This window comes from Alligator sinensis, unplaced genomic scaffold, assembly GCF_000455745.1.
Source record: "Alligator sinensis unplaced genomic scaffold, ASM45574v1 scaffold777_1, whole genome shotgun sequence".
Classification (NCBI taxonomy): Eukaryota; Metazoa; Chordata; order Crocodylia; family Alligatoridae; genus Alligator; species Alligator sinensis.
The window spans coordinates 4,088,426-4,102,825 of record NW_005841882.1 but is presented as its reverse complement, the minus strand read 5'-3'; the positions used below and the strand labels follow the sequence as shown (position 1 = coordinate 4,102,825).

General features: G+C 45.6%; 1 protein-coding gene across 2 annotated transcripts in view; it reads right to left on the bottom strand.

Annotated features, from left to right (window-relative positions):
• Positions 1 to 11,724: 11,724 nt before the first annotated feature.
• CRYL1 (crystallin lambda 1) overlaps positions 11,725 to 14,400 on the bottom strand; it is a 95,942-nt gene continuing 93,266 nt past the window's right edge. For both annotated transcript variants that reach the window (XM_006017636.3, XM_025196635.1), the window contains exon 8: positions 11,725 to 13,229. In XM_006017636.3, the coding sequence (XP_006017698.1) occupies positions 13,110 to 13,229 (120 nt within the window). In that variant the 3' untranslated portion in view covers positions 11,725 to 13,109. The remainder of the gene's footprint in view (positions 13,230 to 14,400) is intronic.

Sequence of the window (14,400 nt, the reverse complement as noted above, 5' to 3'; positions counted from 1 at the left end):
GGCTGATGGCGTCATCATGGGGTCATCTGGGAGGCGCAGGGAGGGTGGGGGCACGCAGCCCAGGAGGGCATGGGGGGCATGTGCCCCCAGATCTTCCCAGCAGGAGCTGGATGGCGAGTTGCAGCAGTGCTTGGAGTGGGGTCACGAGGGGGGGAGGGGCTGCAGCCCCCCCCAATTTGCTGTAGCCCCCACAACCCCTGCTTCCAGTGCTGCAGCTGCAGCCCCCCCCACCCCGCCACCCCGTGGCCCTGCTCCCAGTGATACTGCTGCCCAGTTCCCACTGGGAAGATCCAGGGGCACCCCCCCCATGCCCTCCTAGCCTGTGTGGCCCCCCCTCCCAATGCCCCCATATGAGCCACTCATGGCATGTCCCCCTGCCTCAGCTGCTGCAGCTGCCTGAGCTGCCCTGTGTTTGAAGGGGGCACGTGCCCCCCTGTTCTGTGCACAGTGGAGACAGTGGGGAGCACCCCAATGCCACATGCGGGCAGGGGGTGAGGCTCAGCCCAGGCTGGGGGATACGTGGCGTCAGGCCACTCCCAGGCCAGCTGTAGCAGGGCTCAGGGCACAAAGCCCAGCCTGCAGCAGCAGTCGCTTGCACCACACACAGAAGGAGGGGAATGTGCCTCCTGGGGCCTCCACTGGGGTGCATACAGTGGTGGGAACCCTCCCGCCCCTGGACAAGCTACCCAGGTTCGATCCTCCCACCACAGCCCTGGGCTGGGGCCCCACTCACCAGGCTGCTCCTGCTTCCACCGCACTCTGTCCCTGACTGCAAGGGCTGCAATCTGGCTCTTGCTCCTTCCCTCCCCCACTGACTGACCTGCTGGGCTGGGGGGTGGGGGTGCACATGCACGTATGCGCTCACCACCCCAAACCCAGGATCAGATCAAACAAGGAGCAATTGTCTCAAGTTGCAGCAAGGGAAGTTTAGATTAGATATTAAGAAAAAATTTATCTCAAGGAGGGTAGTAAAGCACTGGAACAGGCTACCCAGAGAGGCTGGGAATCTCTATCCTTAAAGGTTTTTAAGATCCAGGTGGACAAAGCCTTGGCTGGGATGATATAGTTGGGGATAGTCCTGCTTGAACAGGGGCTTGGAGTAGATGATCTCGTAAGGTCCCTTCCAACCCTAATTTTCTATGATTCCATGATTCTATAATCACAAACATACAAAGGATATATCTTATCAAATGCTTGCTTAAAAAACAGCTAATGTTACTGAGACCATTGATAGATGTTAAATTAAAGGCACTATGGGATCTGATGTGCATAGCAGGAGGCATGATTGTGGGATATGGGGATCAGATCCAAATCATGCCATATTGCCAGTGCTGGGGGAGCCTGGGATCATGATCCCAGGTTCTCCTGCACCGGCAAGTAACAAACTTAGCTCCCCTGTGCTCCCCCAGCTGGGAGCCAAGATCCGCTGATCTGGGCTGTTAGCTGGAGGGAGCCCTTGGGAGGGCACCAGACTTTTAAAGGGCTCTGGTGTGCTCTGGAGCCTGGGAGTGCTGGACAAACATTCAATTTAAGGTGCAATGGAAACCAGACACAAAGCTATTACATATGCTTTACACAAATTTAAGTAATAACCTTGTGGCTTATTCCCTCTTTTATCTCGCCAATAATTGAATGAACATTTGGCCAGGTCAATACTTAAGACATGATTGCATCACTTCCTTGAATATTTCCCATCTGGTCTGCCAAGGTTTCTCACGCATGAATAGCTTGAAATGGCCTCCAAGCATCAGCATCAGAGAGTTGTGGTTCAACTTTTCAAGATCCAATTTGAATCCACCATTTTCTTGGACTCTAAGTTCATGTTTTCCACAAATGATATGTGCATTAAGCACTTTTGCAGACTCTTAACTTCTAGCCATGACTGTTTGTGGCTTTTACTGATAATGACGTGGTCAGTCTGGCTTTTGGTTGGAGCCTCTTGTGTGTTCCCTAAAACTTTGTGCACATCTTTGTGAGGGAACAAACTACCATTAATAATCAGGTTGTGCATCTCATGGAACATGTTTAACATTTCTCCTATGCCGGTGCTGGGGGACAATGTGCCAGAGGTGCCTCTTCAGAAGGTAGATAGGAGTAGAGTTTTACTGTATTTTACTGTCATTATGAAGGAATCCAAAAGTTTTGTAGAGAAAATTCAAGATAAGGTCCCACGAATCTACACTATCTTTGAGAGAGACACAGTAAGCTGTGTTAGTCTGAAGTGAGGCAGAAGGCAGGGCAGGATGGCACCTCATAGACTAGCTTGTTCAGAGAGGCAGGAGCTTTCCTAGGTGACATCCTCTGTCAGATGCTATGAATGAGCTGAGAAAAAAAAATCTCATTTCAAACTGGGGCAGACTGAGAGTGCTGAGCCTATCTAGCCAAGTCTTTCCAGGAGAGGAACACTCTGAGCCATCCACACTGATTAATCTTGAGAGGCGAGCTGACAAGGGTGGAACCACAGTCATCTGTTCTTGACAGTCCAACAGGCTGTGACATGGCATGTCTGTGAGCTGGAATGTGTGAATCGGACTACCAAATTGTTACACAGCTAAACCAAGCTAGTTTATATGGATTTCAGCTGAAGCCTATGATGCCTAACAAATAGAAATGGTCATGGGTTTTGGACAACAGATAAACATACGACATGCCTTGCACGCTGGAATGCAAGAACTCTGTTCTGGGCCAGAATCAGCTAGTAGTGGAGGAATTAAGGAAGTTACAAGTCACCCTTGCTGCCCTGTAGGAGACACATCAGCAGGGTACAGGAGAGGTGACAGCTGGAAATTGCACTCTTACCTGGATATTCACATGGACAAATGAACCATAGAGATTAGGTTGTACAGCAATGACCAAGAAGAAAGTTACTGCAGCAAACAACTGGAAAACTGATATCTGAGCAATTTCTTACAGCCAGCTTTTACTACTGCTTATGGCAAACTTTGCATAATGATAATCTATTGTTCCATTCCAATAAAAGCAGCAAAAGGGAAGAGAAAAATGGATTTAATCAACAGTTGCATAGTATCTGAAATGGGATCCCAGGTCAAGGAAAGATTTTGGAGTTGGAAGGCACAAAACTAGAAGTGGACGTAATAAGCAGAAAAAGTAATACTGAACCACATGACAACAGCCTGAGAATCACAGCTTCAAACAATAATTAAATTACCACAATTTGTCCTGTTGATTAATGTAGGAATGGACCATTTTCCCATTGAACACCATCTCTTCAAATGCAATGCTTAAATAGTAAAATCAAAATAACAAAAGTAATATATCTAATTAATCCAAGTTAAGTTTGTTGTGGTAGAATGAGACTGTTTTCCTTTGTAGTGTCTATGAGTAACATATGTGTTATATGAGCATTGATACATTTATGCCATTCGTAAACATTTATTTCCTTTCTTTTACTAGCTTATGTTTTATAAATGATGGGATAGATAAGTCACCTTGCTGCTAAGACATCTTAATTGTGCTTTTAAGTATTTTTTAAGGTTTTAAAATATTGATAAAGTCAACTTCAACAGCGCTGGTAGACATTTTGGAGGTGAAACCGTAGCTTTTTAAATCTCCTTTTCTTTTTTAAAACAGGAATAAAGGCTAAAAATAGATCTGGTTAACGGACTTGTGAAATTCTGTTTTGTGCAACTCCATAAGCTGCAGCATATGCTATATGGGTAACTCATGAAACCCTTTCATTAAACTATACAGTTGCACAATTACCGGTGTATTTTTTCCATAGGTCCAGATATGTAAAATGATGTGGCACTGCAGATACAGGAAAAGCTTTGCTGTGGCACAATAGATTTCTGAAATGTGGCAGTTCAGAGGCCCAAAGAGTTGCAGATTATAATGTAATGAAGCCAAAAAAGGATTTGGGGCCAGACCCTACTTCACTGGTGTTGGGGGCCAATCTTTTTGCAAGTGTGCCACAAATTAATCCTGCACCCTCCCCAAGTGCCACTCTGACCCCCTTCCCCTGACAATCTGTTGCTCTTCTTTCCGCTCTCTACTCTGTGTTCCCTGCCTGATCTGCTGCTCTGTATTTCTACTTCCTTCCCTCTGTTCCCTGACCAATTTGCTGCCTTGCTTTTTGCTTCCCACCCTCTCTCTTACTGTGCTGCCTATACCCTCCCTGATCTGTCTTATGCCACACAGAGGCTGCTGTGCCACTTGTGGCACCCATGCCACAGGTTGGCCATCCTGTCTTATTCCATTTGGTGCCTAATGTAATGGACTTAACTCCACTTACAAAGATTATGTAGGCAGGAGATTGTGGTTTAGGTACCTAAATGGACCTGGGTGCTAAACTGTGCCCCAATTCTGCCTTGCTCACACACCCCTGGGAAAATTTTAACATACCTATTTTTGTAACATGATATTATCTTAGACTTAGTACTAAGTTACAAAAAAAAGCAGAAAGGAGAAGGAGGCCCCATCCATCTTTTGTGTTAATTTTTTTTTCAGGGACATGAGCAGGGTAGAATTGGGTCACACTGGGTGTGTCTACATGAGACACTTTCCTGCATGGTAGGCTAATCTACAGCAGAGTAAAGTGTCACTATGTCACCATGTGCAGCAGCTACTGCATGTTAAAATAGGCTAATGCACGGTTTTCTACTACCTGTAAATACAATTTTCCTGCCTTCTGCTCCTGGTCAGCTATGTAACCATGCACTACTGCAAATTGCTTCTGGCCAGCCCAGGCAGCAGGAGGTGGGAGAATTGTTCCCTCCCACACACAGCTGCCTGCTTCCCAGACCCTGCACAAAATTGTCTAATCAGAGAGGGGTCTGGGACACTGTCTCCTGTCTTGGACAGTTGCCTGTGGCCCGGGCAAGTTCTGATCTTGGAGCTGGGACTGGGGCAATGTCCCCTTCCCCCCACAGCAGGCAACTGCTAGCTCTAGCTGTGAGATTGGAGCCAGGGCTGGGATATCATCCCCTGCCTCAGGCAGCAGCTTGCTGCCAGGGCCAGCTCTGATCTCAGAGCTGGGGCCAGCAGCTGTCTGCTGTGGGGGCAAGGGACATTGTTCCAGCCCCAACTCCAAGCTCAGAGCAGGGATTGGGTAGCAAGCAGCTGCCCAGCATAAGCGGGACCAGAAAATATTATTTGTGGGGGCTGAACGGTGCAGAGCACACCTGCCTGACCTTGCCCCTCTCTCCCACAAGGCCATTTTGGGGCCAGCGTACACTGGTGCTATGTGTGCAGCGGCAGAGAGCGTAGCGGGGTCACTGAGCATGGCGCTGCAATAGCAGTGGCATTGAAGCCACTGTCACCGGCTCAGTTTGGGAGGGCTAAGCCCCATTAGCCCTGGCCCTCCACTGCCTAAGCTGCCCAGGACAAGGGTTCAGGGTGGGAGGCAGCAGGGCTTCCCCTCCCCCCCCACCCCATGCAGGGCTCCCCCTGTCTCCCGGAGCCCAGCTCTGACCCTGGTGCGCCCTGCCAGCCCGGGGCTGGCACCCAGGGGAACCTAGAGCTCTCCCTGGCTGACATATGGGAACAGAACAGAGCAGGAGTAGCCCTGCCATGAACTTCCAGTGGGAGCAGATTTGCTCCTGATGGCACATGTGTAGATGCACTTCCAGGGAAAACTTACAGGACAGTATTTTACTGCACAATAATCTTTCTGTGCATTAATTGCACATGTAGACACACCCACTAAGTCACTTAAGTCCACTTAGGCACTTATTAGTTGGACTAGGATCTGGCCCTTGCTTTTAGTGGCCTATATTTATCGTTTTAGAATATTGCTTTCTAGCCTGACAGGAAGCTGCTCATCAGGGGCCGTGTCTACACAAGATGCTGACTGCACAGTAGCCCGAGACTACTTGCAGTAGTGTTGCATGGCAAAAACCATGCCACGACGCTACTGCGTAGTAGTCTCAGGCTACTGTGCAATCAGCATCACAAAAAAGCCATTGGTCAATATAAAACTTGTTTATACAAGTCCTAAATGACTGTACAATAAAGACTGTGCAGTCAGCATCTCGTGTAGATGTGGCCAAAGAGACTGAACCACATGAGGGTTTAACAATTCAACTAGCTGAATTATGTGGGTGCATCTATATGAGACATTTACTGCACAGTTGACTAATTAGTAAATGTTTTGGCATCTACACATGTGCCCCTATTAGGCTGGAGTAAACTAATTTACTTTGCAGCATGATAGTCCTTGTAAATACTATAAATACAAGTACTATACTTGCGGAGTAAAAAATTCCACAGCAGTACGTATGTAGATGCTGGAGGGGCTGTTTGGGGCATGAGGGTGCTCCGCAGCACACTGAGCTGGAGGGAGCAGCCCTGGGCTGGCAGGCTGATCCCCTGCCAGCTGGGGCTGTTCCAACCTGGCTCAATGTGCTGCGCATGAATAAACTCCAGAACTTATTGCTCCAGAGTTATGTTCAAACAGCACGCATGGGAGCAGTAAGCTCCAGAGTTTATTCAGGCACAGTAATTGGTTGTGTGGACATGCCCTGTGTGTAACAAATGGAAAAATATGCATTTTTCATGCTGGCCTAGCTAAAAAAAGTAAATGAACCTCACCTCTCAGCTACAACTTGCTTGTGGATGGGAACCAATCATAGAAGGTTTCAGTTCCAAAGGAGAATTTTAAGGAAAGCATGTACCAGGAGCAATAGGTGGGCACATAAAGAAAATTGAATTACCACTCTACTGTGACTTCATGTGCGTGGCAGGAGGCATGACTGTGGGATTGCATATTCGATCCCATCGTGCTTTATGACCTTTGCAGGGGGAGCCTGGGGTCATGATCCCAGGGTCTCTCTGCACCCGCTCCAGCAGATATGCAGGGCATGGCAGGGCTCACAGTGAGGCCAGCGTTCCCTGCACTGCCCCTGCTGAAAGCATCATTGGTTGTGGGGCTCGCAGCAGGCACTGTGGGGCTCACTGTGGGGGCAGCAGGGAGAATGTTGGTACTGCTGCAAGTTCTGTACCTCATGAGGCTTGCAGCAGTGGCAGCGTTCTCCCTCCTGCCAGCCCTGAAGCAACATGCAGCTGAGTCACAATTTAAGGCATGATTACCTGGTTAATCACAACTGAAAAGTAACGTGTAGAGAGGGTCTCAGAGGCGTAACAGCCCCATCATCATCTCATCGAACTGTTTCTAGTAGATATTCTTCATTGTGTCTCCAGTTCACCCCTTCTATATGGTTTGGTCCCAATAATCTGCACAGGCCACTGCTTCTGGTATTAGTGTTGCCAAATCTTGTGGGATGCATTGTGGTGCTATAGGGCATCTCAGGAGATGATCCATGGTTTGCTTCTCCTGACAAACACATTGGTTGGTTGCATAGAGGCCCCACAATTTCATAAGCAAGTTGCATCTGCCAAGACCCACTCTCAATCAGTTCAGGCTGAACTCATAGCAGGACCTCTGGTGAAGTTATTTGAGAAAAACGTGCAACTTGGGAGTGGTCCCGGATGATTGGAAGAGGGCCAATGTAGTACCCATCTGTAAGAAAGGGAGGAGGGATGACCCTGCAAACTATAGACCGGTCAGTCTGACTTCAGTTCTAGGAAAAACTTTTGAAAAAATTGTTAAGGAGGCCATCAGTCACAAGCTTTTAACTGGCAGGGTATTAAGAAACAACCAGCACGGCTTCATGAAGGGTAGATCATGCCTAACAAACCTGGTGTCCTTTTATGATCAGGTAACTAAACAGCTGGACAAGGAGCATGAGGTAGACATCATTTACCTTGATTTCAGTCTCCCATGAAATTCTCTCAATTAAACTGGAAGGTACTCGCCAGGACCAGCCTACGGTGAGGTGGATGGATACTGGCTCAGAGACTGCCTTGTGACTGATGGGATGGCCTCTTCCTGGAGGGCTTTCTCCAGTGGTGTCCCACAGGGATCAGTGCTTGGACCCATGCTTTTTAACGTATTTATTAATGACTTGGATGAAGAGATGCTCTATGATTAAATTTGCTGACGATACCAAGCTGTGGGGAAATGCAGGCACACGAGAGGATAGCGTAAGGATCCAGGATGAGCTAAACAGACTCAGGAAGGATGAGGATAAACTTGAGAGGGTGCAGAGAAGAGCCACATGCATGACTGGGGCCTGGAGGATAGGCCATGTGAGGAGAGACTCCGGGAACTAGGCTTGTTCAGTCTGAGTAAGAGGAGGCTGAGAGGTGACTTGATAGCCACCTACAAGTATGTCAATGGGGAGCACCAAGATCTGGGGGAGCAACTTTTCAGGAAGGCACCCCTTGAGAGGCCGAGGACCAAAAGCCTATCCTGCAAGTCAATGTCGCCTGCTACGTTCCTCCTGACGTAAGGGGGAGCTATGCCAGATAGTGTGTATAGGCAGCGAACAGGGGTGTGTTTTAGGGAGCCTATTATAATTCTGCATGTATCATTTAGGGTGTTGTCAATATGTTTATTGTGACTTGAGCGTCCCTAGGTGGTACAGGCATATTCAGCCACAGAGAAACAAAGTGCCAAGGCAGGAGTGAATAGGGTGGATGGATGTGCTCCCAATTTGGAATTTGCAAGCTAGGTGCAGTAACCCTACAGCAATGTGTAGACATGCCCAGAGTATACACTTATAATTCTAGCAGATTATAACATGTCAGATGCTTTCTGAGAGACAATAAGGCACGGTTCCATAAGGCAAGCACTTCTACCATGGTCTTGACAGAATCTCAAGTTACAAAGAAGGTTGCTCACATTGATGTGCCTAGGGTTTAGTTTGGTTTGGAAATTTTAACTTATAAAGAGCAAGATCCTGCCTTAGACTGTCTTAAAAGTGAAAGAGATACCTTGTTAAAATAGTGTGTGCATTTCCAAACAAGTAAGGGTTTGTCCCAAAGCCTATTGAATTTGATGGCAAATCCCTATTGAGTTTAATAGTACAAGAGCACGATTTATATGAGGTGGAGTGAATTTCACCATTAGGACTGATCTACATGTACCATTTTTGCTCCACTTTACTTCCTAGGGTAGACACTGTAGGAGCCTATACATGAGCCAGGAGGCTGCTCCGACACACTGTAATTGCATGTTAGAGTAGACTTGATTAATCGGGTCTGCTGGAGCATCGTAATTACCACACTCCAGCCAGCCTCCACGTCTCGTGTATCTCTGTGCTTCAAAACGGCAGCAGGGTCACTTTAACTAAAGTAAACGAATCACAAGATGCTTTGGCACAGATGACTGGTGCCTTCTTAGTCAGGGGAGGCATGTGCCCCCCTGCGGCCAGTTCTGCTGACCGGGGGGTGGGGGGCCCACAGGCTGATCCTGCTGACCGGGGGAGTCCCCCATGCTGCGATCCCTGCAGCCACTTCTGGCAGCAACTGCTGGCTGATCGCTGTAGCCACTCCCAGAAGTGACTGCAGCCACTCCCGCCTGCCCCCCCTGCCCATCGCCTAAGTAGTGAGTGCGACCGGTCAGGGGATGCACTGGCGCTCTCAAGGGTTGCACCCTCTACGTGTCACTACTGTGCTTTGGGTGCTTTAATTAGAGTGGCTCTAGGACCCACTCTAATTAAAGCGTTCTTGCCCCCCTCCCCATCCAGAGCATGCATAAAAATGCCCTGTTCTCAAAAGACTCTATGGCGCAGCCATAAAAGGGCCACAAGCCAGAAAATATCATTAAGTAGAATGAGGCATGCCTTTCCTAAACTACCAACAGTGTATCCAGTCCATTCTGTAGCTTGACAAGAGTTGTCAACCTATCAGCACTTGTTCAAGGCTTTGCTTGATGTTCCCCTCCAATCACCCACAATCAGACAGCTGAAACCATCCTTCATGTGTCATGAATGATAACATGTCTGTGTAAATCAGAAGTGCAAAAACACATTCTCAGGTACAGCCCATTCATGGACACTTTTTTTTGCCTCAGGACAGGATAGTGACATTTGCTAAATTCTTGTCAAATCATCAGTTTGGTGCTCTTTTCAGAGTCCCCCCTGACCCTGCGCTTTTCCAGACTAAAGAGTCCCATGGCTCTCAGCCTCTCTTCATAAGGCCTATTCTCTTACCCTCTGATCATGCGTGGCTCTCCTCTGGACTCTCTCAAGCTTCTCGACATCCTTCTTGAATTGCAGAGCCCAGAATTGGATGCAGTACTCCAGCTGTGGCCTCACCAAGGCCGAGTGCAGCGGGAGGATGACATCCTGAGATTTACTTGAGAAGCATCTATAGATGCAAGCCAGGGTTTTGTTTTCTTTACCAGCTGCCACTCCTAACAGATCAGGCAGTATCTATAAAAAGATGTTTGTAATATTTAAAAAAAAGCCTCTGATCGCATAAAAGGAATAGGAGGAATTAGAATCAGGAAAAAATAATGAAACCAGTTCCCCTTCTGGTTCACCCTAGAGCCAGGTTTTACACTTTGGACAGATAATCAAGATCTGACAGATGCCTTTCTTCAGCAGCTGTACTGCCTGAATTTCCATTACGGAATTTATAGCAGTTTTACTAATGGCAGATATTGAGAAGTACCATCTTCATCAAACTGTGGTGGAAGCGTTTGGTGGAGGAGAAGTCTGAGGATCTGGGGGAGAGGAGAAAGGATAGGAAAAGAGAGGGAGTGAGAGGCCAGGGGCAGGGTTGGAAAATTAAACAATCTATATTTCTAGCAGAGGCAGCAGTTCTCAAACCTAAGCCCTGAAAAACACATTTAGGCACTGGGTGGTGGCAGAAAGGAAAATAAATGAAGCCTGAACCTTACTCTAGATTTTGTTCTCTAACTCTGACAAAGTAGACTGTTGCTTGCAAAAGCCCATGCTTCTCTGAACCAGTGGGTTTCACCCTGCCCCACCTTCTGCCTTCTCTATCTCTGGTAACTTGGGACACAACATTCTGACAAGTCTTTAAAGATAAGCAAATGCATGCCACGAAGGAAGGCAGTTTAGTTATGTCCTTGCAAAATACTGAGTGGAGTTTTACTCTAAGCAGAGAAGTCCCCTTATAAAGGGCCCCCTGTTCTTCATGGTAGCCACCAGACATCTCAGAGTAGGTGTATCTTCTGCTCCTGCTGAAAGGCCTGGGGTAGTGACAACTCTTTTCCTGCTACCTGTGCTCTGGCTGGTGAGGGAAGAAGTGGAGATGCTAACCCCAATGTGAATGTTCACTGATGCGGAGCAGTACCCTCAGGAAATTACTACAGTGGGACTCGCTTCATGGATGGACACTATTTTAGAAATGTTGCCAAAATCTAATTAAATATATTCAAAATCAACCTGGTAAAACCAGTGAAAACTCATATGTAGGTGCACTTAAATCAGTTTAATCGTTCTATAGCTTACACTAAAATGGTTTACACCAGCAAAATTCATATAAAGAATGTTTTAATTGCACATACATGAGTGCAACTAAGTTGATTTATTTAATTCAAGGCAACTTGTCTAATGTAAATCAGGCCTAAATCAGAGGAAGCTTCTCCATGAATGGAATATAAGTTCCTTGGAACAGAGAGAGCACAAGAAATAATGAATATGCGATTCTCTCTTCTCAGACAGAAGTTTCGCTATATCCATGTTCACTAGGAGGGGGTTGTAGCACTGGTTTACAGTACTTAGCACTTGCAGGAGGTGACAACTATGTGCACAGTCACCAGCACGTGTGAGTCTGCACATTACTCCCACACTGACTTGAGCAACACATTTAAGAAGAACATTTATTGCTAATGAAACAGGGAATCTCGAGCCAATGCAACCATTAAAATATCACACGGGACCTTTGTGGAAGTTATTTCTTTAGAATCTTTTATTCATGAGTGAAAAACTCAAATCCAAGCAAATGTTTGGTGATGTGACAGATTTTCAGAGATCTCAATATAAAAGCATAGCAAACTGATTGGTTAAGGCATAATGACATTTTAAAACAGCGCACACCCATAGCATAAAGGAACCACCTCCTGCTCTAAAAGTAATCAACATTGTTTATGATTTTGTCCAAAATTTTTAAAATTATGGTAGGAAGAGGATTAGAAATCCCACCAGCATGTAGCAAAACTGATTTAACATCTTTTCATCTGTGTTATTCTTGAGATTATAACACAGCCAGTTAACATTGTAAGGTGTTAAACAGAGGCTACAATAAGGGCCTAATAGTACTTAAATAGTTCTTCTCTATTATCTGTATTATAAGATTGCTCAGATCAGGCCACTAGACTCCCCTGCCTGTGATTAGCTGTTTTGATTTAACAGTTTTTTATCAATGCAAGACAATGTGTAAATGGGACACATTTCATGTAGTTCAAAAAAACCCAATTATGGCATTAAACAGCTCACTTAGGTTGGGTCAAAATCATAGGCTGACAAGCAGGAAAGACAGGGCAGGGCTCTGATGAGTCCTATACATTCTGCTCAGTCCTACTACTCAAGTACTTATACCTTCTCCATTATCATTATCACTATATCTAAGTGCCAAAGGGAAGACAGAGAAAGTGAAAGTAACTCTCTGTCCTGCATTGTAGGAAAGCTACCAAGCTGAGCTGCAGCAGCCCTGAGAGCTGTTGTATGTCACCCTCTTGGAAGAACAGTCAGTGATTCCAACTTTGGCCTGGACGTTCTCTCCACTATTTATGAGCCTGAACCCCCTGGCAAGAGAGTAGTGCCAGGGATATCCCTTTATGTGCTCCACAAATTAGTCTCTCATCCCAGTCAAGTCAAAACAATTCAGGCTTCCTAAGCCCACAGAAGAATATCAGGGGCAGGACCTGCCCCATCATGGCATGGACTGGAGCTAATGGATTCTTGGAAAAGCAAGCACTGCTGAAGCTACATATCTCAAAGCAAGATTATAAAATGCAGCATTTTAAAAATAATTGTGTTTAGGTATTGCACAATATTAATAATTTTTCTGCTAATGGATCTAAAACATTAAGAATTAGAAGAAATGCTATTAGAAATTATTGTTGTAAGCAGCTCCTGTTACTAATGAATTAATGTCAATTTGGATCAGACTTTTAGCTGGCCTCTCTATTTGCACATAGGCAAAATCTTTATTTACAAGCTCAATCACCTGCTCTGCACAAACAAATGCAGATTTTTGCTTGTGAAAATAGAAGCACCCACTTTCTGCAAAGATCTGCTGACCATTTGGTTTAGTGTATGATCAAAGGTTACACCTCAGTTGAATTTCATTTGTGTTTTCAGCTTGGCAAGGCCTGCCAGACATTCATCTCTCCATTCTCTCCTGGCATTTATGGATTTTGGAATGTCTTCCACTGGAATGTTTTCACACATTGCCTGAAATAAAGAAAATAGGAAATTAAACCTCATGATGTGAGTAAATTTCTTCCCAGCATTATTTTTCTGCTCTCTCTCCTTCCAGCCAGCATTTGTGGAAGTAATTGTCATATGGCTTCTGATTCTGTTGACAATTGGCAGTAAGAATCAAGGGCCTTTCTTGTTTGTTTAAATCCCTTACATGTTTATAGATAAGTCACTTTTCTTCAATGAAAATGAAAACTATGGAAACATGCTATCACTATTAATAATTCACTCTTGCAGGCTGCGCTACCAACTAATTAAAATTTCCTTAACCTATGTTTGGAGGTGAGTACTCACATCATTCACTCTGCTTTGGGAAACACTTTGACCTGAAACTGATAGTGAAAGTCCTTTGAGGGCCACCTAAGCATCATTCCATCTGCTTCCTTTGCCCATGAAGCAGTTGTCCAGGCCTTCTTAAAAAAACCCTTTTATTAACTCGAACAGGGGAAACCTGGCTGTGGCCTTTTAGGCAGCAAGAAAAGTGCTCTGATTCAAGTGTGCAGGAGGGCATTAGAAGATGCAATCTCTATCTCCTAATAAATAAAATAAACTCTGTTAAGGGGTCTTTTTTGTGTAGGCAGTATTAAATATGTAAAAATAAGGGGTAAGATTAATTAAAAAATTGATACTAAATACCTGGCAATTTTTTCAAGCATGGAAGGGCAGGAACCTAAACTATAAAAAGGGATTCCAAAACTAAAAGACATGGCAAGGGAGCAGGCTGCAACTACAGATGAAAACAGTATCCAAAGCCAAAAGATAGAAAAGCAGACCTCAGCAGCTCAGAATGCAAAGATGTATTTGTTAAATGGATCACTGGAAAAATAGGTATAACAGGTAGGAGGCTCATGCCAGCTAGCATATTACTGACTGATCTGCTATCAAAATGGGGAGAAGCCAACGATTTCTGCAAGTGCAGATATAGATCACAAGCAGACCTGGATACAGGCATGGGGGAACCAGTCTTTATCATTGGCTGACACATGAAAGATAAACACAGACAGAAACAGTGTGGAGCTGAAATGGCATTTGGCACTTTCCAGAGGAATACACAAATGCTTTCACTTATTTGATGTTCCTTTTGATTAAATGCTTCTGATAAATTGTTCCTCAGCTGTTCCTGATTAACTCCATATGAAGACAT